The following is a 23,986-nucleotide window of genomic DNA, read 5'->3' as shown; positions in this document are numbered from 1 at the left end:
TTCTTGTGTTTGCGTCTGAGGCGTAAACAGTTCTGTTCAGCGGACTGAAGCTGATGCTCTGCTAAATATTTCATCTTCCTTCCACAGCGCAACACAACAGCAGAACAAACACACACAGGCAGGAAGACGCACAAAGAAAGCCTCCTCTGAGCCCCTCAGCTGGGCTCTGGTCCAGCTGTTAGTCGGCCAGAGTAACCCGAGTGAAAGCAACAGGGCAGACGTGACACTGCAGCCTCCTCTCAGTGTGCGGCTGCCGTCAGGACGGCGGGTCATGTGATGTGCGAGCGAACTGCGGTGGCGTCTGAAGCACAGCCCCCGTCCAGAGGGCCGACATGTGGCGGGCCGACATGTGGCGGGCCGACATGTGGCGGGCCGACATGTGGCGGGCCGACCGTCTACGAACCTGCAGCAGAGAAACTGCTTCTCTACAGCCACGGCTGCAGAAAAACCGATCTGCATGAAGACACGTCCGTTTAACGCCATCTAGGATTCCCATCAGCTTGGCGTTTTCCTGAGGTTACAGCAGGAAACAAACCTCAGGTGTGTTTTGTGTTAGAGGACATCTATACCTGAACCTGATCCATCAGAAACACAAACCTTATTTCTCCTCCTCCTGATTACAGCACATCTTCCTTTATGCCAGCTCAGAGGTAATCAGTGCATCCTTAATGCCCCCGTCACGAGGCGCCGGCTGCTCAACCCTGACACGTCTGGGATGGACTGCTCCCACCTGAACCCCCCCTTTCTAAAACTGCATCCATCAGCAGCCGCCCACAGCGCCGCACCGGTCCAGCGGGAGCAGGTGTGCGTCGCTCCTCATTCTCGTCTCCACCTGTCACACGTCACGACTGAAGCAGGTCGCGGCGGCGCAGAGAGCAGACTGTGACCGCCGTGGCGGCGGCAGTGGCGCCCAGAATCTGTTCAGCTGTATTTACAGTACAGCTCAATGTTATTGCATAAGATGACCTGCTCTGTTCCTGAGGTTTAGAGCAGCGCAGAAATAATTTGCTGCCACGGCTAACAAGGTCGGTTACACACAGTCACATTGTAAGGTGCACAGCTGAGTAACATGCACACTAACGGGCTGCATTCATCTCCCTCTGAGCAGTTTACAGCCTCCCCAAGCAGTTCAACCGCACAGAAAATGCCAGAAACCTGCTTTATTCTGGAGATTGAGGATTGATCATCCTAATCCTTCACTGCTTCCATGTTAACTCAATAAGCTGGGAGCACAATGCATCACACAGCTGGGCACTATTAGAGAAAGTCCACTGACCTAGACATGGTAATCCCTGTCCAGACATGGTTAACAGCCTCCTATGGAGCTGCGTGATTAACTTCAACCAATATATATGTGTGCGTGTGTGTGTGTGTGTGTGGGTGTGTGTGTGTGTGTGTGTGTGTGTGTGTGTGGGTGTGTGTGTGTGTGTGTGTGTGTGTGTGGGTGTACTGACACATAAACACATCTACAGATGAACACAGCACCGACTCAGAGGGATTTCCCCTCATCAGGTGGAACCTTTCACACACTTTGATGTGTGACGGTTTTCAAACCGTTTTCACTGGCTTGAACGGAAGTCAAACCAGTTTGTGGTTTTACACAGAAACAGTCCAAGCCACCGTTTTTGTTTTTTAGCTGCGTGAAATCCGCTCACCTGGCCTATCGCAGCCGAGGACCTCCATCCTCATGCCGATCCCAGCTGGAGACCATCGCTCCGGGAAGACCCGGATGTACTGCGCCACGATCTCATCGAACCGCCGCACCTCTGGAGTATCGTAGTGGCTGTTCCCTTCAAAAACCTGCAGAGAAAAAGTGGATGCTGCTTTTTCAACCTGATCCGTGGGGTCGCGCTGCGGGCGACAGGTCGTGGTGAACACTTAAGCCACCCGTAAGGGTGAGGAAGGGGGAAGTAGGTGACATGCAGGCGTGTCAAACACATTTTTCTGTTTTTCAAACGTACAAGGAGCCCGTTAGTGATGTTCACGTGATACGTGTGCGCCCCTTGTAGCAGCCTGACTGGTTGAAATGGGGAAATTAGACAATCAGAGAGTAGTTTGTGTGGACGTCCTACGGGCACTTTCTGACCACGTGCACAACCCGTGCATGCAGCATTTGTGTGCACGTGCACGTGGTCTAACTTCCATTATCCTTATAAATCCTTCACGACACACACGACAATGGGACTTCTTTAGGGGACTTCATCCATGATTGCAGCACCATAGTCTGCTCTTCCTTTGGACTCCATCTGTTTTCACTGCAACGTCATTCCAGCTCACAGCTTCCTCCTCCAGAAACACGGAGACCTGCAGCTCCACACACGTGTTACACGCGTGCTCATGCCACAGTGGATCAGGATTCTTGTTCCTTCTGCTGTCAGCCTTCATGTCCTGCAGCGTCACGAGCTTCTGCCTTCACAGCTGACTGAAGCTGGATAAAGCTCCTCCCACCTCAACGATGCTGCAGGTTCTGATCAGAACCGACTCTCACCTCAAGCTCCACCCCTAGAGTCGTCAGGTAGAGTCAGGTGTTGAGGATTCTGTTGTCATTGTTTGTAGATGGTTAGTATTGCTGACTGAGCGCGATGCGCCTAAACATGTCTGAGGAAAGAATGGACGCTACCTGGCCCTCTGTCATTTGGTGGGGGGGTGGTCTGCTTTTTGCAGACTGAAAAAGTGTTTTGAGAGACTTGAGGTATTAAACATTCAGAAGGCTTAAACTGCTGTCACTGTGCTGCAGAACGTCTTTAACTCATCCCAACCTGCTTTCATGTTAGGCTACTATTTTTTTTTTCTAACTTTTTTATCAAATGATATTCAGCTCCATCTGAGAAGGACAACACCCCCCACCCTCAAAGTTACCTGGTCCTGAGTGAAGAAGTAAGTAATGGGACAACGTTACAATGTGCAATCTGGGGCAGCGAAGACCACGTTTCAGAGGAAATAGTTGGACATGGTGGTGGCGGTGTGATGATGTGGTGCTGCTTTGTAGCTTCAGGACCTGATGTCTTCCATCAGTCCATGATTTGGGATCTGAACTTGGGTTCAGCAGCTAGAATCTGTGTTTCATTTAGTGCTTCAAATATTCAAGAACATAAAATCCAGAGGGAGCAAATACTTTTCCACAGCGATGTGTGATCATGTTGCGATGCTCATCACATTGATGGAGATGTTTCTGGATCTCAAGTGAAGCTGAAGAACTAAAGTTGCATTTTCCTGAAGGTACATCGACAAACAGGAGAAACAGTAATCCTGTGTAAAGTCACACAACCGGAGTGATCGGCGTCGTGTCCCGGCTCAGCGTGACACACGCCACCAAAGTAACAACCGTGGCGCTTTGATTTTCTAATCATCCTTGAAGCAACTGCAGTCTCTGGAAACAAAGACTGAAATGAATCCAGATTCATCACTTTCACTCAATGAACGGCATCTTCTCGTTTGAATTGGGAAAAAATGTAAAAACTTTGAATTTTTTAGACAAAAATCCGAGGAGGCGTTTAGCACGGCCAGAAGATCTCAGTTCTGCTGTTAGAGCTTTTCAGGAAAGCGTCTCTCTCTCTCAGCGCCGTGGACTGCCAGCAGAGCTGAGCGCTGATGCAGGAAAGACATTTTTAATTAACACCCTTGAGAGACGAATGGATGATGAGCAAACGAGTGGATGAGAGACAGAGAGAGTTCAGGATGAAGAGAGACTGAAACAGAAGCAGGAGGAGAGGTGATTAAACAGAATTTTGATCCGGTCTGACGCTGGAAAACCGCTTCTACCATGAGGAAATTCAAATAAAGAGAGTAAGACAGAAGGAGAGGAACAGGAGACACGTCTGAGGGACGATGTGTCTGTGAGGAAGAGGAGGGTCTCTTTACTTTAGCGAAGCCGGTCTTGCTGTCAGGGATGTAGCTCCAGTCTTTGCCGTTTAAGCTGTGAGCCAGTTTGTACTTTCGGACAAACGCTCGGTTCTCGGCGCTGGTGCTGCCCTCCAGCCCTCTGGCTCCCTGAGTGATGACGCCACGCACCATCTTTGGCACGCCAAGGTCCACCTGCAACACACACATCACGCCGTTTCTGCACGGGCTGACAGGTGGACGGAGCTCCAGAGGACCAGAAGAGGTCACGGCTTTGGGACTGTGACAGAGACCAGGAGGGTCCAAACGTTTTCAAAGAGGGTCAATCGGCCTGCATTCTATAGACGCTCATAACATTACATGGAAATGAACTGGAATTTCATTGCAATGGGAGACCTTTCATTTCTCTAGATAAAACTGAATACATTTTACCAAAATTTCAAAGAATTTCATATTTGAAGACCAGAAATAAAATAAAAACGTTTGTTTGGAGAAAGAAAAACTTTAATCAACATGAAATCTGGTTAAAACAAATGGTTCATTTTATTCCTGATTAAATGTTCACTGTAAGGATTTATGATCAACCATGTGACCGAACATTTAACTAGACGCAGTGAATCCGAGCCTTCCTGAAGGACCGGTCTCCCGCTCTGCCTCTGTGGTCTGGACTGTGATTCAATGTCTGGATTCCTCTGATTTTAATACCAGAGGAACATTCCAGGTGTGAGATGATGAGGAAATACTTTCTTGTGTCGTTGCACGTGAAAACAGCTCAGACATTTCAGGTATATTTGTGGGGGAGGCACAGCGCCGCAATAAGAGTTCCTCATTGTAATATCACCTCCGAACCCCAGATACACACCTGCAGCCACTCCTCTCCCACGATGGGCTGTGTGGGGTTGGGAAACCAGCCGGACCGACTGGCCACCAGCCGGGCTGCCCCCATGGAGCCGTGGATGTCCCTCATGGAGGAGGCAGAGATCTGCGAGTCTGGCAGCAGCCCAGACAGCATCCCCTGCAGCTCGGAGCAGGGAGCATCTGAGGAGCAGAGGAGAATACTCAACGCCATTGTTTCTCCAAAGAGACAATAAAGGGGATTCATGCTCATCGTTCCAGGTTCTTTCAATCCAAAACTTTGTCTGCTTTGCTTTGGTTTGTATCATGTTCAACGTGTTAGGATGATATGATGAAAAAGAACAAGAAGTTAAGAATCAGGCAGAGACTCAGGGAGGGCAAAACGTCCCGCCACATCCACAAAGACTCACCAAAACCTGCACACACCTAGTACCCTGAGAAAATGAAGTATGGACATAAAACACCCCGCCCCCAAAAGAAAAAAAAAGGCCTGTTCTTCACTCGCAGGCCACCCGAACATAAAATGGTCAGAGTGGGTCAGTGAGTCAGAGCGGGTCAGAGCGAGTCACAGCGGGTCTGAGCAGGTCAGAGCAGGTCAGTGGGTCAGTGACTCAGAGCGGGTCCGAGCGACGGAGTGAGTCAGAGTGAGACAGAGCGAGTCAGAGGGTGTCAGAGCGGGTCAGAGCGGGTCAGAGCGACAAAGTGAGTCAGAGTTAGTCAGAGCGAGTCTGAGTGGGTCAGAGCGACAAAGCGAGTCAGAGCGAGTCAGAGCGACGGAGGGAGTCAGAGCGAGTCAGAGGGTGTCAGAGCGGGTCAGAGCGGGTCAGAGCGACAGAGTGAGTCAGAGTTAGTCAGAGCGAGTCTGAGTGGGTCAGAGCGACAGAGCGAGTCAGAGTGAGTCAGAGCGAGTCAGAGCGGATCTGAGCCAGTCAGAGCGAGTCAGAGTGAGTCAGAGCGAGTCAGAGCGACAGAGGGAGTCAGAGCGGATCTGAGCCAGACAGAGCGACAGAGCGAGTAAGAGTGAATCTGAGCGACGGAGGGAGTCAGAGTGAGTCAGAGCGGATCTGAGCCAGTCAGAGCGAGTCAGAGTGAGTCGGAGCGACAGAGCGAGTCAGAGCGACGGAGGGAGTCAGAGCGAGTCAGAGGGTGTCAGAGCGGGTCAGAGCGGGTCAGAGCAGGTCAGTGGGTCAGTGACTCAGAGCGGGTCTGAGCGACGGAGTGAGTCAGAGTGAGACAGAGCGAGTCAGAGGGTGTCAGAGCGGATCAGAGCGGGTCAGAGCGACAGAGTGAGTCAGAGATAGTCAGAGCGAGTCTGAGTGGGTCAGAGCGACAGAGCGAGTCAGAGCGAGTCAGAGCGACGGAGGGAGTCAGAGCGAGTCAGAGGGTGTCAGAGCGGGTCAGAGCGGGTCAGAGCGACAGAGTGAGTCAGAGTTAGTCAGAGCGAGTCTGAGTGGGTCAGAGCGACAGAGCGAGTCAGAGCGAGTCAGAGTGAGTCAGAGCGAGTCAGAGCGGATCTGAGCCAGTCAGAGCGAGTCAGAGTGAGTCAGAGCGAGTCAGAGCGACAGAGGGAGTCAGAGCGGATCTGAGCCAGACAGAGCGACAGAGCGAGTAAGAGTGAGTCTGAGCGACGGAGGGAGTCAGAGTGAGTCAGAGCGGATCTGAGCCAGTCAGAGCGAGTCAGAGTGAGTCGGAGCGACAGAGGGAGTCAGAGCGGATCTGAGCCAGACAGAGCGACAGAGCGAGTCAGAGTGAGTCTGAGCGACGGAGGGAGTCAGAGCGAGTCAGAGTGAGTCAGACAAGTCAGAGCGGATCTGAGCCAGTCAGAGCGAGTCAGAGTGAGTCAGAGCGGGTCTGAGCGACGGAGGGAATCAGAGCGAGTCAGAGGGTGTCAGAGCGACAGAGTGAGTCAGAGTTAGTCAGAGCGAGTCTGAGTGGGCCAGAGCGACAGAGCAAGTCAGAGCGAGTCAGAGCGAGTCAGAGTGAGTCAGAGCGAGTCAGAGCGGATCTGAGCCAGTCAGAGCGAGTCAGAGCGAGTCAGAGCGACAAAGGGAGTCAGAGCAGATCTGAGCCAGACAGAGCGACAGAGCGAGTCAGAGTGAGTCCGAGCGACGGAGGGAGTCAGAGCGAGTCAGAGTGAGTCCGAGCGAGTCAGAGCGGATCTGAGCCAGTCAGAGTGAGTCAGAGCGGATCTGAGCCAGTCAGAGCGAGTCAGAGTGAGTCAGAGCGGGTCTGAACGACGGAGGGAGTCAGAGCGAGTCAGAGTGAGTCAGAGCGAGTCAGAGTGAGTCAGAGTTAGTCAGACCGAGTCTGAGTGGGTCAGAGCGACAGAGTGAGTCAGAGTGAGTCAGAGCGAGTCAGAGTGAGTCAGAGTTAGTCAGAGCGAGTCTGAGTTGGTCAGAGCGACAGAGTGAGTCAGAGTGGGTCTGAGCGACGGAGGGAGTCAGAGCGAGTCAGAGTGAGTCAGAGCGAGTCAGAGCGAGTCAGAGCGAGTCAGAGCGAGTCAGAGTGGGTCAGAGCGACAGAGCGAGTCAAAGCGAGTCAGAGTGAGTCAGAGCGAGTCAGAGTGGGTCAGAGTGAGTCAGAGTTAGTCAGAGCGAGTCTGAGTGGGTCGGAGCGACAGAGGGAGTCAGAGCGGATCTGAGCCAGACAGAGCGACAGAGCGAGTAAGAGTGAGTCTGAGCGACGGAGGGAGTCAGAGTGAGTCAGAGCGGATCTGAGCCAGTCAGAGCGAGTCAGAGTGAGTCGGAGCGACGGAGGGAGTCAGAGTGAGTCAGAGCGGATCTGAGCCAGTCAGAGTGAGTCAGAGTGAGTCGGAGCGACAGAGGGAGTCGGAGCGACAGAGGGAGTCAGAGCGGATCTGAGCCAGACAGAGCGACAGAGCGAGTCAGAGTGAGTCTGCGCGACGGAGGGAGTCAGAGCGAGTCAGAGTGAGTCAGAGCGAGTCAGAGCGGATCTGAGCCAGTCAGAGCGAGTCAGAGTGAGTCAGAGCGGGTCTGAGCGACGGAGGGAGTCAGAGTTAGTCAGAGCGAGTCTGAGTGGGTCAGAGCGACAGAGGGAGTCAGAGCGGATCTGAGCCAGACAGAGCGACAGAGCGAGTCAGAGTGAGTCTGAGCGACGGAGGGAGTCAGAGCGAGTCAGAGTGAGTCAGACAAGTCAGAGCGGATCTGAGCCAGTCAGAGCGAGTCAGAGTGAGTCAGAGCGGGTCTGAGCGACGGAGGGAATCAGAGCGAGTCAGAGGGTGTCAGAGCGACAGAGTGAGTCAGAGTTAGTCAGAGCGAGTCTGAGTGGGCCAGAGCGACAGAGCAAGTCAGAGCGAGTCAGAGCGAGTCAGAGTGAGTCAGAGCGAGTCAGAGCGGATCTGAGCCAGTCAGAGCGAGTCAGAGCGAGTCAGAGCGACAAAGGGAGTCAGAGCAGATCTGAGCCAGACAGAGCGACAGAGCGAGTCAGAGTGAGTCCGAGCGACGGAGGGAGTCAGAGCGAGTCAGAGTGAGTCCGAGCGAGTCAGAGCGGATCTGAGCCAGTCAGAGCGAGTCAGAGTGAGTCAGAGCGGGTCTGAGCGACGGAGGGAGTCAGAGCGAGTCAGAGTGAGTCAGAGCGAGTCAGAGTGAGTCAGAGTTAGTCAGACCGAGTCTGAGTGGGTCAGAGCGACAGAGTGAGTCAGAGTGAGTCAGAGCGAGTCAGAGTGAGTCAGAGTTAGTCAGAGCGAGTCTGAGTTGGTCAGAGCGACAGAGCGAGTCAGAGTGAGTCGGAGCGACAGAGGGAGTCAGAGCGGATCTGAGCCAGCCAGTCAGAGCGAGTCAGAGCGAGTCAGAGCGACAAAGGGAGTCAGAGCAGATCTGAGCCAGACAGAGCGACAGAGCGAGTCAGAGTGAGTCCGAGCGACGGAGGGAGTCAGAGCGAGTCAGAGTGAGTCCGAGCGAGTCAGAGCGGATCTGAGCCAGTCAGAGCGAGTCAGAGTGAGTCAGAGCGGGTCTGAGCGACGGAGGGAGTCAGAGCGAGTCAGAGTGAGTCAGAGCGAGTCAGAGTGAGTCAGAGTTAGTCAGACCGAGTCTGAGTGGGTCAGAGCGACAGAGTGAGTCAGAGTGAGTCAGAGCGAGTCAGAGTGAGTCAGAGTTAGTCAGAGCGAGTCTGAGTTGGTCAGAGCGACAGAGTGAGTCAGAGTGGGTCTGAGCGACGGAGGGAGTCAGAGCGAGTCAGAGTGAGTCAGAGTGAGTCAGAGTGGGTCAGAGTGAGTCAGAGTTAGTCAGAGCGAGTCTGAGTGGGTCGGAGCGACAGAGTGAGTCAGAGTGGGTCTGAGCGACGGAGGGAGTCAGAGCGAGTCAGAGCGAGTCAGAGTGAGTCAGAGCGACAGAGCGAGTCAGAGCAAGTCAGAGTGAGTCAGAGCGAGTCAGAGCGAGTCAGAGCGAGTCAGAGTGGGTCAGAGCGACAGAGCGAGTCAAAGCGAGTCAGAGTGAGTCAGAGCGGGTCAGAGTGGGTCAGAGTGCCAAGGGTTTGGGCGGGTTGTGGCCGTAATATGCAGCTTGCTGCTTTATTAATTTTTCCTTTCACAAAATTTTATTTTGCTTCAACTTTGGAAAGATCTCCCTAAAGAAGAAACTGCAGATGAAAGGGATGTAGTTTATTACACTGACAAATGTGCCAAGCAAGCTTCCCCCCACCCTGCCAAGATCAATGAGAGAAAACAGAAGCAGGAATGTGTTGAGGGTTCAGTGATCATGAGAAACGCTGAGGAAGAGGAGTAAATGGAGAGATCAACAGACTGGGCTGCAGAACAGTGGAGAGGTTGATGGTGACTGATGGTGATGCTCCTCAGGTCCTCACTCTGGTTAAAGTTTAATGCTGTGCTGTTTCCAGTCCTCAGTGCAGTAAATAATGCATCAACAATAAACAGAAGACGGCGCCCGGCTCCACCCACGTCCAGCTCCGCCGGCGTCCTCAAACCCAATAACAGGTGAGGAGTCTTACAACAGAAAAGTGGTTGTTTTGTTTTCTCCTCATCTCCACTCCTCGGCTGCTGCCTCCAGCAGGTCTTTGAATTCTGGACTGCAGTGGAATATCACGGCCCCACATCCGGCAGAACCCGCTCTGATGTTACACACCAGGATGAGAGCTCTTATCTCACACGTGCACAAACTGATACGTGCACTAAAACCCGCTCTGATGTTTCACCCACTCACACTGTAGCGCAAACTCCCACTGAGCTCTTCTGGAGGAGCAGAGCTGAAGCTGCCATGCAAATGTGCCTGACTGGACACACCGCACGCACACACACACACACACACACACACACACACACACACACACACACTACGCACGCACGCACACAGCCTTGGAGAAGAATAATGGCCGTCCTGAAAATAAGTGATTGATAAAGTGCTGCAGCGCTAACATAAAATGAGATTAGGACGGCGGACGGGGAAAGAGCTGCTGAATGAGGCAGGAACCAGCAAGATTTAAGACTGGCAAAGGAGGTGGGGGGATGGAGGGAGGTGTTGAAGGAGGCCATCAGTAAAGGCGATGGGAGGACGGGGAGAGCAGGAGGAGGAGGAAGGGAAAACACAGCAACACTGAAGACATATAGGTAGAAAGTGAGAGAAAAGTAGAGGCGGAGACATAAAAGTGTGATTTAAGTTAATGACATGTCACTGACTGACTGCTTTATTTCTGCCTTTATGGGCCGCTGTGAGGCATTATCACGGGGGGGGGTTGGACGGCGTCCATGTCTGCAGAGTCTATGAGGAACCAGAGAAACGTCGGATCAGTCCAGACGACCGGCTGGATGCTTTTAGATGTGGAAGGAAACGTGGAAGACCGCCATGTGGATCATTTTCAACAATGAGCCAGACACCGTGAGACAACATTCATCCATCCATCCATCCATCCATCCATCCATCCATCCATCCATCCATCCATCCATCCATCCATCCATCCATCCATCCATCCATTCATTTGTCCATCAAGTCATTCACCCATCTGTCTTTTTGTCTGTCCGTCCGTTCTTCTATTCATCCATCGTCGATCCATCCATCCATCTATCCGTCCATCCAGCTGCATTTTAAGTGGAGGTCAGGTGTGTCTTTCGGTTCCCTTAAGGCTCACCTTTACTCACTCTTACATGTTTCAGATGTTCACTAAAACCTGTTGTTATCTGCACACTCGTGGATAAAAATGTCCCGTATAGGTTTGATCATTTTTCGCCTGTAGGGCAGCTCTGACTAAGGCTTCAGATACTGGGGATGGCCAGCAAAGAGCAAGGACAGATGAATGCGCGTCACACTCGGCGTCATGATGTTTTGGAGAGACGGTGATTTGTGCGGGGGCTGAAATAGCCCTGCTGGACGGGAGCGTATTTGTCCTCTGGATGACGGCGACGGCGGCAGCAGGAAGAGGCCCTAACCCAATAAAGACACAGCGGAGCTGAGACACAGCCCGGTCAAACGGATTGAAACCCTCTCTCTTGTGCGGCCTTTCCAAACACACACACTGACACACACCAACAGCATAATTAAGTTTTATCTATTTATAGTATTGAGCTGATTATGCTGGTTGAAATCATGTTTGTTTGCCAGAGCTGCAGATGAAAGCTGAGAGCCTGTTACTCTCTGATGTTATCACCCACACATCACCCTCTAGTATTATTCTATTAGGCCCAGTGTGTGTCTTCCTCTGTGTGTGTTGGTGATCTGTGAGTGGGAGTCAGAGAAAGTGGGATATGTATATGAAAGAGAGGGCAAGAGTGTGAGAGCAGCAGAGTGGGTGTGTTTTCTGCATGAGAAACAGAGAAGTAGATAAAAGTATCAGCTGAATTATAAATAGCACTGATGGAAACACAAATTACCACGCATCCGTCTAAAGACTTTACTTCACTCTAGCTTCTCGCCCCTCAGTCGACCTTTTGTAAATTTCTCTTCTTTAAAACACAACTTTGTTTTCCAAGAACTTCAGAGAAAGAGCAGAAAAACTCGGTTTCCAAGTGAAGACAGTAAATCCGTCTGACCTGTGATCTGACAACCGTAGAGCTCAAATCTGAGCGCGATGCCGTTCTTCCACGTCTGCGGCCGGATCCGCACAAATCGGGCCAGCACCGGCTGTGGAATCCGGTTCAGAACCACCTCTGTTGCGTCGGTGTTGCCGTGAAAAATCTGCAGACAGACGATGGCAGGAATGTTTGTTAAGCGAGAGGTGGCTTTCACATTCATCCATGTGGGGATCAGTCCGTTCACTCCCATCTGGGTTTAAATGAACATTTATTCACTTGCATCAAAAAATAAAAGAATTATTTTGGGTTTTAGTTTGCAGGTACATTTCTCTATAAACATACAAATGCTGGTTATAAGACTCAGAAGTGGTTGAACTTTACACGACCTCAGCCTTCATGATGGAAACTGTGGCTGTAAATGAGGAAAAGTAGCAACTTTATTTTGTATTCAACAGAAAACTATGTATAGTTTTGACATAAGTGGCCCAAACTCATAAACAATGAATGCATAATAGATTAATTTGGTTTAAACTCCTGGGTTCTGTTGTGGTTTTGTGATATAAATGAAACTTTCTGGTGTTTTGACTTATAAATATGTTTTTGTGGTTATTTCAAACGTTTCAGCCATATATTGCCCTTTTATCCCTCCATTGTGGCTCTTCAGCTTAAAAGCAGAATGCCAATGATTTGAAAAAAACAGTAGGTTTTTTTAGTTGAGCTTTGTTAATTACGTTTGTTTTAATGCGAGGAGATCTTAGAATAAAATCACCTTTTCTGTACCACTGCTGACATTACTCTAAATCAGGAGGCCTGGTGTTCTTTACCACTCCTCCAAAATGCAGACGTCAGATAACTGGTCAAAATGATAGACAAACGTTTGATTTATTGTTCATCATTACAATAAATATAAATCTCATATTCTACTGCACAACAGAGTTCATTTGCTGTGTGTGGGCTAAAATTATAATGTATAGAATTAAATTTATATTTGTAGGTTTAAAAAAAGGGTTTTATAGTAAAAGAAGACAAAAATGACGACTCACCATGTTCATAATAGAAAACACCAAATCTGATTTGACTTTCTTGTATCTTTAATGTGAGTAAATCTGCAGGAGGTGGATTTTATTTAGAATAGAATAGGTATGTACTGATGTCAAAATTAAAATACATTTAAGAATTAAAAAAGGAAGAAAAACAAAACACTGGTATGATTCATTTCTTCCCCTAATAAAGCCTGTAGATTAGCATAGTGCAACGTTACCTTATGTCAGCATTTATACTTTTTGTTCACCTTTTATGTAAGCATTGCTAAATGTTTTCACTGACCTTAATGTCATATGTAAACCTCAACACTGTGGTTCTATTTCTCTTTTACGGCAAATAAATCTGTTCCATCTCCAAAAACCAACATTATCATTTTTAGTTTAACTGCTGAGGTAAACATTTTAATGCTTTATTTTCTAAATATGACAGAAACGCTTGATGTTTGTTCACATCACAACATTTGTTTTTGTATTTGGTATCTAGACTAGTACTAGCAGTAGAATCCAAGTGTTGGAATACAAACAATCATCTGTGACTGCACGCCATCATCTGCGACTGCACGCAAATGGAGGAGTATGCACAGACTCAGCCAGAGCTGATGCAGCATCAACTGTACAAAGAAGAGTGAAAAAATCAACTCCTCTTGTCCTCTGAACCACAAACACACAACAGCAAACAGTTTCTCACACACAGTGCAAACACAAACCAGTCATCTCTGGATAAAAACACACTCCAACTATGTTAGTTTGGTCTCACAGCCTTTGAGGACGTGAAATGATTTCCTCTGAAAGCACACACACAGAAACAGATAAAAGGAAATTGAATGCACATGGCCAGAAGCACTCTGGTTGTCTCCTGACATTGGGACTTCATATCTGTGTCTATCTGACGGAGTGTCATGTCTCCACCTCTCCGTCTCTTTCTCCATCAGTCATCTGTGAGCTCTCCACATGAAAACACAGCAGGGCCTCTCCCCTTCATTCCCCTCCACTCCTTGACATCTCTATCTGCTGCTGCTCTGCCATCCTGATGTACAGCCATGCGTGCACGGAGGAGGAGCAGATGTCCTTAACACCAAGGCTTTGAATCCTCAACACTTTGTCTTATGTTGCAGCGTGTGGTGTTAGCAACCAGTGAGCTTTATTTAACAAAGCCAAAGGCCTCGCAATTACTCGCTTGCATACGCATTTATAGGCGTTTTGTTTTGCTTGTTTGTGTGTGTAAATACATTATTTTCCCTGAGTTCTCCATCCATCAAGCTGCAGGCCTGTCACGGACGGCAAGATATGGATGGAGAAACTCCCAGAGCCAGCTGGGAATTGAACCCATGACCCGGCGGGTAAAGAGCACAAAGTCAGACGCTGTGACCTGTTGTCCGTACAAAAGCCTTCATAGTGGAAACTACCGACATCTGAATGATGGAAAAAGGCCTAAAGGGCCTGAAAGAATTAATGGGATTGTGGTAGCAGACTGTAATTACAATGAGCGAGTGTGTGTCGACGTGTAAAAGTGTAATTATGAGGTCTCACTCTGAGGAGCTGGGGGCTGGCGGGGGCTTTCTGATTTCCCTTGTGCATAGCCAAACATTTCTGTAGCACAAGTAGAAGCTGACAGACCCACACACTGTGGTGTGGCCTTCTGCACGCCGCATGAAGGTCTATCCTTGGGTCTGTCCTTTACCAGCTCTAAATAGAGTTCATGTGTGTAAAGCATGAGAGACCAGCGGTGTGTAATGCTGTGAACACGCCAACATCCATCTGGAGTCCGGTGCTCAGGGTCGACAAACGCTGCTGTCATCCCAGCTGCTGCTAATGGAGCCGTTGGCCTTCCAGTGCTACCATTACAGTGTGACCAGGCCGGGACACGACCAACCAACGAACCAGGTACGCGTCCATCATGTCATTCTTTGATTTACCATCAGTTCAGTTTGCCCCGCTCACAAAACCCTTAAGGATACTGAAGACTTACTCTTGGATAGAGACAGTCAACTCGCCAAGGCCTTTCGGGTTACGTTCACACCGGCCCGCCCACAAACCTGTGTTACCAGCTTCTACAATGCTTCTGCAATCGCTATGGAAGTTTCACGTCTGTTTTCAGGCTCTATGTACAATCCTGGTGTTCATTGAGCGCGTGCTAACCAAAAGCCGATCAAAGGATCTGGAAGAGTCAGGCTGTTCCAATAACGGCTCATTTGGGGGCGCTGTTGTCCAAAAGAAGTTCTAACAAGGACAAGAAATAGAAGCAGGAAGAAGAAAACTGACCATCATCTATTTCTATAAATTACACATTTTTAACCCTTTAATACGAGAGTTGTCCCAGTAAACATAAAATATAACACGCTACGCCAGGCTGCTCATCTCCGCTTCAGAATAGTTGTCTGATCCGGAATTTCACACTGGCCAAACAAAACTGGATATGATGGGAACAAATGGTGACACCAATCAATCCCGCCAGACTAAAAGCGTCCAAAACCTCTCAGCTGGGAACGCGTCGTATTCCGTCCAAAGACGGAAAATGGAAATCAGTGGTTTGTTGCTCCTGCCTGCAGCCGGAGTGAGACATCAGTCTTCTTCCTTCCATTAGCTCCAGCTACAACATTCTGCAATTTAAACAACACTGCACACGTATAAACAAAAACACCGGCTTTGATTAAAGTCGGTGCAGAAGCATAAATCAAGCGTTAGCTTCCTCAAGGGGGGACTCAGCGGTTTGCACTCACCCACTGTTTCTCAAAGTTGCAGCCATGTAGCTCCCCGCTGACTGATGCGCCTCCCTCCCCAAGTGCACCCAAACATCCAAGCAATATCCATAAAAACTGGGGAAACCGGTACAAGTGCAGCAAGAAGACCGGAACTACGCTCAATCTTTGGGTTACAAACATGCAGTTTAGCTAATGCAACAACAGTCACCCCATTTCTAACAGTCATTTCTGAGATCCAGCCCTGAAACTAATGAAACCCCCAAAAAGACAGCAGATACACACAAATACACACACAGTTAAACACAAATTAAGAAGGAATGAACCAAAAGGGTTTAATTTAAACCTAAAACTTCTAAGAACATTTTCTATTTCAGCATCGGCTCATTAATCTGGAGGAAAACTCGCTTTTTAAGAGTATGTAACTAATTATCTGTTTCCCTCCAACTGTTGTGTCGTGTTGTAGGTCTGCACTGGTGAGGATCCGTGGACTCATGGAGGCTTAAAGTGCTCCAGCCTCCGTCTCAACCTGTCAATCAGCTGACGGTCTACAGCTGAACACCTTTTGTCAAGTGTTGTGTTTTTGTAAGCGTGTCTGCATTGTTTGCTGCTCACTGTTCCCAAAAGTGTTTGGAGGCAGAAGAAGACGACACCATGAAAGGTGAGGGCTTTTCAAATATTTACCTCCACAGCCCCACCTGGATCAAACACCAACAGCAGAAAAGGAGCAGCAGATGTCCGTGAGCGCCGAGGATCTAATTTAAGTTTGCAGGAAAAAAAGGTGAGGAAGCGACTGCAAGAAGATGAGATGACAGATGAAAACAGTCATCACACGGGGAAGTGGAGAGCAGGTGAGCGCGTGCAGTAAACCTGCAGGGTCGCAGTCAGTCAGCCGGAGACGACGTGCTGAATTATGCAAATGTCCATGCTGAGCGTGCTTCAGGTGTGTGTGTGTGTGTGTGTGTGTGTGTGTGTGTGCACGGGGCCATAGAATAATAAAACACCCCCATCTCCTCTCATTTCATCACAGCAGCACAAATCTGAACACACAATTTCAGAGAGGAACCCCACGGCCATTAGAACTGACAACGGACGGTTCAGCGCACAGGAAACGGAGTCACAGCTGAACTCCGGACCAACACCAAGGTGAGTTTCTTCATGGATGTTCTTGGACATGAGGTGGACGGCGTTTGGACGGTTTTTAGAAACGCTGTTTAGAGCTATAAAGATCCGTTAGAGGCCTGACTGACAGGTAAACACAATGGTCACATGGGTAACTGGTCTGAATCCAGCCAATGGGAAGACACTTGTTGCTTCCCTAGTTCAGCTTTATGTTACCAAAATAGGAGCGGAAAAAACTGTTTACGTGTTTTTTCCACGTATTCCTGTTTAGGGTCATTGGGTTGCTGGAGCCTATCCCACCTACTGCAGGGAAGAGGTGGGTTCACCCTGGACTGTTTACTCACATTCACACCTAAGGCACTATTCACAATCATGCCCACACATGAACGACTGGATTTTGAACCAACCTCTGGCTCACTGTTAACCACTGCACCACAGCAGGCCTGATCAGCTAACTTTTCTGGGTGTGGAGGAGTAACGGCTCCACTCTAAGTCCATCCCATGATGAGAAAACTCTCTGATCAGGGTCAAAGGTGAGAGGTGACCGTTGGTCGTCACGTGTGAGTGACGTCTACATCAACGCTCTAATCTGATGGTCGTCTTCAGCTCTTTCATTTGACGGGACAAAAACAACCTTTTCCTTCTTCATCCCTCATCTTCACAGCCGAATCCACAGACATGTGGCACCATTTAAATAATCTGTTTTTTCAAGGCTGTTTTCTGTTTTGATTAGTCAAACTTATTTCTTCTTCTCTTGTTCAGCCTCTCCATCTTTTGACCCTCCCCTCCTCGCCCGCTCTCCTCTGCTACATTTTTATTTTCTTTACTACTCCTGACATCCTTGCAGGCCGCCTCGCTGAAACCTCTGATCTTTCCGGAGGGATTTGTGGTCAGCACCCTCGTCTGCTGTTCTCATTATTCCTCCTCTACTTCTTGCCTCACTTCATCCGTCCATCCCTCCTTCTTTTACTGTGTGATTCCCCTCTGAATACCCCCACCCCTCCAGCTTCTTTCCTTCACTCACTCGTTCCCCTGAACCTTGCGCCCTCCCTTTGGTTTCCAACGCTTTTCCTCCCTCTGCTTCCCACACTATCAAAGTTCACAGTTTGACAGATTTTGCCTGTCTTTTTTTCCAGGTCTTTTTTCCTTTCTGGAAATGTCCCTCATCCTCCGTAGATGCTCATCTCCTCGGCCGCCCATCTCTCCTTCTTTCTCCTTTCAACAGATTCAAGTGAGAGAAGGAGATGTTGTTTTTGGCCAAGGTCGTTCTCTAGAACGGCTACGGACACGTCTGCCTCGGGTCACTCAAGCGGCTGCGTAATGACATCTGTACCACATCAATCCTGAATAAAAACCTGTCCCAGGAGGTTTTAGGTACTGATGGAACCGCCTGAGAGAAAAGCAGAAGCTTTTCTACATCTGAAGATCTCGACTGTTTTCTTGAAAGCAGAACGAGACCAGAGGCGGTTCAGCCGTCTAAAACCTTCACTTCGCTTCATGGTGTTGCTTCATACAGGAAGTTTATCAACCTGACATGAGTGTTGCTCTACTGCCAAAACAAGGAGAAGGAGAAAAATGTGGAAACTTGGAGCAAAGTGAGGAAAACGACCATCTGACCAATTGATTTTAGAGACACCAAGATGGCGGCAGACATGATCGGCCGGAAGCAGAAATGACATAAGTTCAGGCGGATACAGACATTTTTCTGTTTGAATATATGATTTATTTTTTAGAAGTGAAGAGTTTTTCCAAAAATGCAGAAAAACACTGAATGCAGAGGCTCCTTTTTTATTTTAAATTTGTGCGTGCTTTATTTGGTAGCTTGAAGGATCTTTTTTTTTTTTTTGCATCTTTGGATTATTTGATCTGAACACTGACAGTTAGACCCGCTTAAACTACACTCAGTTAACACCTAACTAGCTAACTTATAAAGCTAAGTTGACCTGTTTTCCACCTTCATCACCGTCTCATTTACCTTCAGCATTAGGCAAAAGTAATTAAAAAGTTCAACAGTAATTTATTCTTTTCTGTTAGCTTTAACAGAAAGTGTCTGGGGAATTCTAATAAACAGATTTTAAGAAATTCTTTATTATTTAAATTCTTAGACAAAAACAGAATAGGAGTCAAATGATTTTGAACTATTAAGGGACATAGGACATAAAAAATGATCTGAACAATAACTCTGAAGCTTCATGATCTGATGCTCGCTGCAGGAAGGTGAACTTCCATCAGAGCTCCAGGTGATCATGTATCATGATCTGTGGGTTTACCTGAAGCTCCTTTCCAGGGTTATGTCCCGGTCGGGGGGGGTGACACCATCACCTGATCCTAAAGCGCCTGACGCAGGTCTGCTGGTGAATCTGACCTGAACTGACCCGCTGGTGCAGCCTGATGGATGCATAGCCACTCAGCTTTTACTAAAATGATCATATGGTTCCATTTTGGTTGACTTCGCCTCGTCCTCAAACTGCTGCCTGGTTTCTGAGCTAACATCACATCTGGAGCGTCTTTCCTACTTTTACTCCTGCGGGATCTGCAGTCCACAAGCAGCAGATGGTGGAGCTGGGTCGTTCTCTCCCTCCCAGGGCAAAACGTTTGCATCTGTGAGAGTATAAGTGCTCATTAAGGAGACGTGGCGCGAGACCACAGGACAAACGTGTGTGACCACACAGTGCGGGGAGGACGCTAGCATGGAAAACACCCCCAAAGCCTGGAGGCGGGCAGCTCGACTGGTAATTGCCGGTTCAAGCATTAGGACTCTCCGTTCTGCCTGCTTCATCACGGAGACGCCTCGGCCCTCAGCCGCCTGACGGAGCATCAGAAAACTCTACGTCTAAACGCTGTTCTGTTCCACAGAAAACACACTCAGAGCCACGTCTGGGAAACTACCGTTCCACTCCACCACAGCAGCTCAGGTTGCTCCAACAGCAGAAAGCCCAAAGACCTGCTCAGTCAGATCAGAACCGCAGAACAACAGAAAGCAGATGTGATTGGAAAAGCAGCACGTGGAGGTTTGACCTGCAGTCACTGAAGTCTGGCTGTAAACCCAAATGATTGGCAGCTGAACAACAATAATTACAGTCAGCGGTCCAGTATTGGGCTTGTGGTCGCCTCTGTCTGCATATTTCCATCTCGGGCTTCTCTCCACCTTCTCCACCCATGCATGCCAGTCACCACAGGTCTCTGTTTCTCTGGCTGGACCGGTTCCAGCTTCTGGTTCCCACCTTGTGGTTTTTGCTGTGCCTGTAGATCATCCAGTCCTCTCCGTTGGTGCTGAGTTCCAACTTGAAGGTGGTAACATAGTAGGTCTTCTGAGTTTCCTTGGAGATGGCGCCCTGTGTGGCGATGCCAGTGAGCACCTTCAGGGTATGGAGGTCCACCTGTGGAACAGAGGAGATCTGTTTGAGGAATGAGGCTGGAGAGGCGTTTGGACAAAGTCAGAAACAAGAACAAAAAACCAAAATGATGGCATGTTTTTTTCTTCTGCTCTTTATCACCGATTTTACATGACAATGTCCTGGTTGATGGTAATAAGCTGCAGATCATCTTAATTTCCGCCTGTACAAAAGCCAAACTCCCCTCCCAGTCTGGACAAAAGGCTGCTGCTGCTGCTGTTGATGTTGCTGCTGTTGGTACTGCTGTTGCAGCTGTTGCTACTGCAGCTGTTGGTACTGCTGCTGCTGTTGGTACTGCAGCTGTTGCTGCTACTGCTGCTGCTGTTGGTACTGCAGCTGCTGCTGCTACTGCTGCTGCTGCTGTTGGTACTGCTGCTGCTGCTCCTGCTGCTGCTGTTGGTACTGCTGCTGCTGTTGGTACTGCAGCTGTTGCTGCTACTGCTGCTGCTGTTGGTACTGCTGCTGCTGCTACTGCTGCTGCTGCTGTTGGTACTGCTGCTGCTGCTCCTGCTGCTGCTGTTGGTACTGCTGCTGCTGCTACTGCTGCTGCTGCTGTTGGTACTGCTGTTGCTGCTGCTGCTACTGCTGCTGCTGTTGGTACTGCTGTTGCTGCTGTTGGTACTGCTGCTGCTGCTACTGCTGCTGCTGCTGCTACTGCTGCTGCTGCTGTTGGTACTGCTGCTGCTGTTGCAGCTGTTGGTACTGCTGCTGCTGCTACTGCTGCTGCTGTTGGTACTGCTGTTGCTGCTGCTGCTACTGCTGCTGCTGCTGCTGTTGGTACTGCTGTTGCTGCTACTGCTGCTGCTGTTGGTACTGCTGTTGCTGCTGCTGCTACTGCTACTGCTGCTGCTGTTGGTACTGCTGCTGCTGCTACTGCTGCTGCTACTGCTGCTGCTGCTGTTGGTACTGCTGCTGCTGTTGCAGCTGTTGGTACTGCTGCTGCTGCTACTGCTGCTGCTGTTGGTACTGCAGCTGTTGCTGCTACTGCTGCTGCTGCTGTTGGTACTGCTGCTGCTGTTGGTACTGCAGCTGTTGCTGCTACTGCTGCTGCTGCTGCTGTTGGTACTGCTGCTGCTGCTACTGCTGCTGCTGCTGTTGGTACTGCTGCTGCTGCTACTGCTGCTGCTGCTGCTGTTGGTACTGCAGCTGTTGCTGCTACTGCTGCTGCTGCTGCTGTTGGTACTGCAGCTGCTGCTACTGCTGCTGCTGCTGTTGGTACTGCTGCTGCTGTTGGTACTGCAGCTGTTGCTGCTACTGCTGCTGCTGTTGGTACTGCTGCTGCTGCTACTGCTGCTGCTGCTGTTGGTACTGCTGTTGCTGTTGGTACTGCAGCTGTTGCTGCTACTGCTGCTGCTGTTGGTACTGCTGCTGCTGCTCCTGCTGCTGCTGTTGGTACTGCTGTTGCTGCTGCTGCTACTGCTGCTGCTGCTGTTGGTACTGCTGCTGTTGCTGCTACTGCTGCTGCTGCTGCTGTTGGTACTGCTGCTGCTGCTACTGCTGCTGCTGCTGTTGGTACTGCTGCTGCTGCTACTGCTGCTGCTGCTGCTGTTGGTACTGCAGCTGTTGCTGCTACTGCTGCTGCTGCTGCTGTTGGTACTGCTGCTGCTGCTACTGCTGCTGCTGCTGTTGGTACTGCTGCTGCTGTTGGTACTGCAGCTGTTGCTGCTACTGCTGCTGCTGTTGGTACTGCTGCTGCTGCTACTGCTGCTGCTGCTGTTGGTACTGCTGTTGCTGTTGGTACTGCAGCTGTTGCTGCTACTGCTGCTGCTGTTGGTACTGCTGCTGCTGCTCCTGCTGCTGCTGTTGGTACTGCTGCTGCTGCTGCTGCTGTTGGTACTGCTGTTGCTGCTGCTGCTACTGCTGCTGCTGCTGTTGGTACTGCTGCTGCTGCTGCTGCTGCTGCTGCTGTTGGTACTGCTGCTGCTGCTACTGCTGCTGCTGCTGTTGGTACTGCTGCTGCTGCTACTGCTGCTGCTGCTGCTGTTGGTACTGCAGCTGTTGCTGCTACTGCTGCTGCTGCTGCTGTTGGTACTGCTGCTGCTGCTACTGCTGCTGCTGCTGTTGGTACTGCTGCTGCTGTTGGTACTGCAGCTGTTGCTGCTACTGCTGCTGCTGTTGGTACTGCTGCTGCTGCTACTGCTGCTGCTGCTGTTGGTACTGCTGCTGCTGTTGGTACTGCAGCTGTTGCTGCTACTGCTGCTGCTGTTGGTACTGCTGCTGCTGCTACTGCTGCTGCTGCTGTTGGTACTGCTGTTGCTGTTGGTACTGCAGCTGTTGCTGCTACTGCTGCTGCTGTTGGTACTGCTGCTGCTGCTCCTGCTGCTGCTGTTGGTACTGCTGCTGCTGCTGTTGGTACTGCTGTTGCTGCTGCTGCTACTGCTGCTGCTGCTGTTGGTACTGCTGCTACTGCTGCTGCTGTTGGTACTGCAGCTGCTGCTGCTGTTGCAGCTGTTGGTACTGCTGCTACTGCTGCTGCTGTTGGTACTGCTGCTGCTGCTCCTGCTGCTGCTGTTGGTACTGCTGCTACTGCTGCTGCTGTTGGTACTGCTGCTGCTGCTGCTGCTGTTGGTACTGCTGTTGCTGCTGCTGCTACTGCTGCTGCTGCTGTTGGTACTGCAGCTGTTGCTGCTACTGCTGCTGCTGCTGCTGTTGGAACTGCTGCTGCTGCTACTGCTGCTGCTGCTGCTGTTGGTACTGCAGCTGTTGCTGCTACTGCTGCTGCTGCTGCTGCTGCTGCTGTTGGTACTGCTGCTGCTGTTGGTACTGCAGCTGTTGCTGCTACTGCTGCTGCTGTTGGTACTGCTGCTGCTGCTACTGCAACTGCTGCTGCTGTTGGTACTGCAGCTGTTGCTGCTACTGCTGCTGCTGTTGGTACTGCTGCTGCTGCTACTGCTGCTGCTGCTGTTGGTACTGCTGTTGCTGTTGGTACTGCAGCTGTTGCTGCTACTGCTGCTGCTGTTGGTACTGCTGCTGCTGCTCCTGCTGCTGCTGTTGGTACTGCTGCTGCTGCTGCTGCTGTTGGTACTGCTGTTGCTGCTGCTGCTACTGCTGCTGCTGCTGTTGGTACTGCTGCTACTGCTGCTGCTGTTGGTACTGCAGCTGCTGCTGCTGTTGCAGCTGTTGGTACTGCTGCTGCTGCTGCTGCTGTTGGTACTGCAGCTGTTGCTGCTACTGCTGCTGCTGCTGTTGGTACTGCTGTTGCTGTTGGTACTGCAGCTGTTGCTGCTACTGCTGCTGCTGTTGGTACTGCTGCTGCTGCTCCTGCTGCTGCTGTTGGTACTGCTGCTGCTGCTGCTGCTGTTGGTACTGCTGTTGCTGCTGCTGCTACTGCTGCTGCTGCTGTTGGTACTGCTGCTACTGCTGCTGCTGTTGGTACTGCAGCTGCTGCTGCTGTTGCAGCTGTTGGTACTGCTGCTGCTGCTGCTGCTGTTGGTACTGCAGCTGTTGCTGCTACTGCTGCTGCTGCTGTTGGTACTGCTGCTGCTGTTGGTACTGCAGCTGTTGCTGCTACTGCTGCTGCTGCTGCTGTTGGTACTGCTGCTGTTGGTACTGCTGCTGCTGTTACTGCTGCTGCTGCTGTTGGTACTGCTGCTGCTGCTACTGCTGCTGCTGCTGCTGTTGGTACTGCAGCTGTTGCTGCTACTGCTGCTGCTGCTGCTATTGGTACTGCTGCTGCTGCTACTGCTGCTGCTGCTGTTGGTACTGCTGTTGCTGTTGGTACTGCAGCTGTTGCTGCTACTGCTGCTGCTGTTGGTACTGCTGCTGCTGCTACTGCTGCTGCTGCTGCTACTGCTGCTGCTGCTGTTGGTACTGCTGCTGCTGCTGCTGTTGCAGCTGTTGGTACTGCTGCTGCTGCTCCTGCTGCTGCTGTTGGTACTGCTGCTACTGCTGCTGCTGTTGGTACTGCAGCTGCTACTGCTGCTGCAGCTGTTGGTACTGCTGCTGCTGCTGCTGTTGCAGCTGTTGCTGCTGCTGCAGCTGTTGCTGCTGTTGTTACTGCTGCTGTTGCAGCTGTTGCTGCTGCTGCCTTTGCAGCTGTTGCTGCTGCTGTTG

At 50.3% G+C, this 23,986-nt stretch overlaps 1 protein-coding gene across 3 annotated transcripts in view; it reads right to left on the bottom strand.

Moving 5' to 3' along the window:
• Positions 1–23,986, bottom strand: part of LOC101172397 (neuropilin-2) — a 94,772-nt gene that overhangs the window by 32,061 nt on the left and 38,725 nt on the right. For all 3 annotated transcript variants that reach the window (XM_023950505.2, XM_011473642.4, XM_011473641.4), the window contains exons 7-11: positions 19,763–19,918; positions 11,693–11,837; positions 4,703–4,878; positions 3,862–4,035; positions 1,656–1,800 (exon numbers count right to left, since the gene is read on the bottom strand). In XM_023950505.2, the coding sequence (XP_023806273.1) occupies positions 1,656–1,800; positions 3,862–4,035; positions 4,703–4,878; positions 11,693–11,837; positions 19,763–19,918 (796 nt within the window). The remainder of the gene's footprint in view (positions 1–1,655; positions 1,801–3,861; positions 4,036–4,702; positions 4,879–11,692; positions 11,838–19,762; positions 19,919–23,986) is intronic.

This window comes from Oryzias latipes, chromosome 21 (genome assembly GCF_053564925.1).
Source record: "Oryzias latipes strain Hd-rR chromosome 21, Olatipes_Hd-rR_3.1".
NCBI classification, from domain to species: domain Eukaryota; kingdom Metazoa; phylum Chordata; class Actinopteri; order Beloniformes; family Adrianichthyidae; genus Oryzias; species Oryzias latipes.
This window is presented reverse-complemented; position numbering and strand designations above follow the sequence as displayed.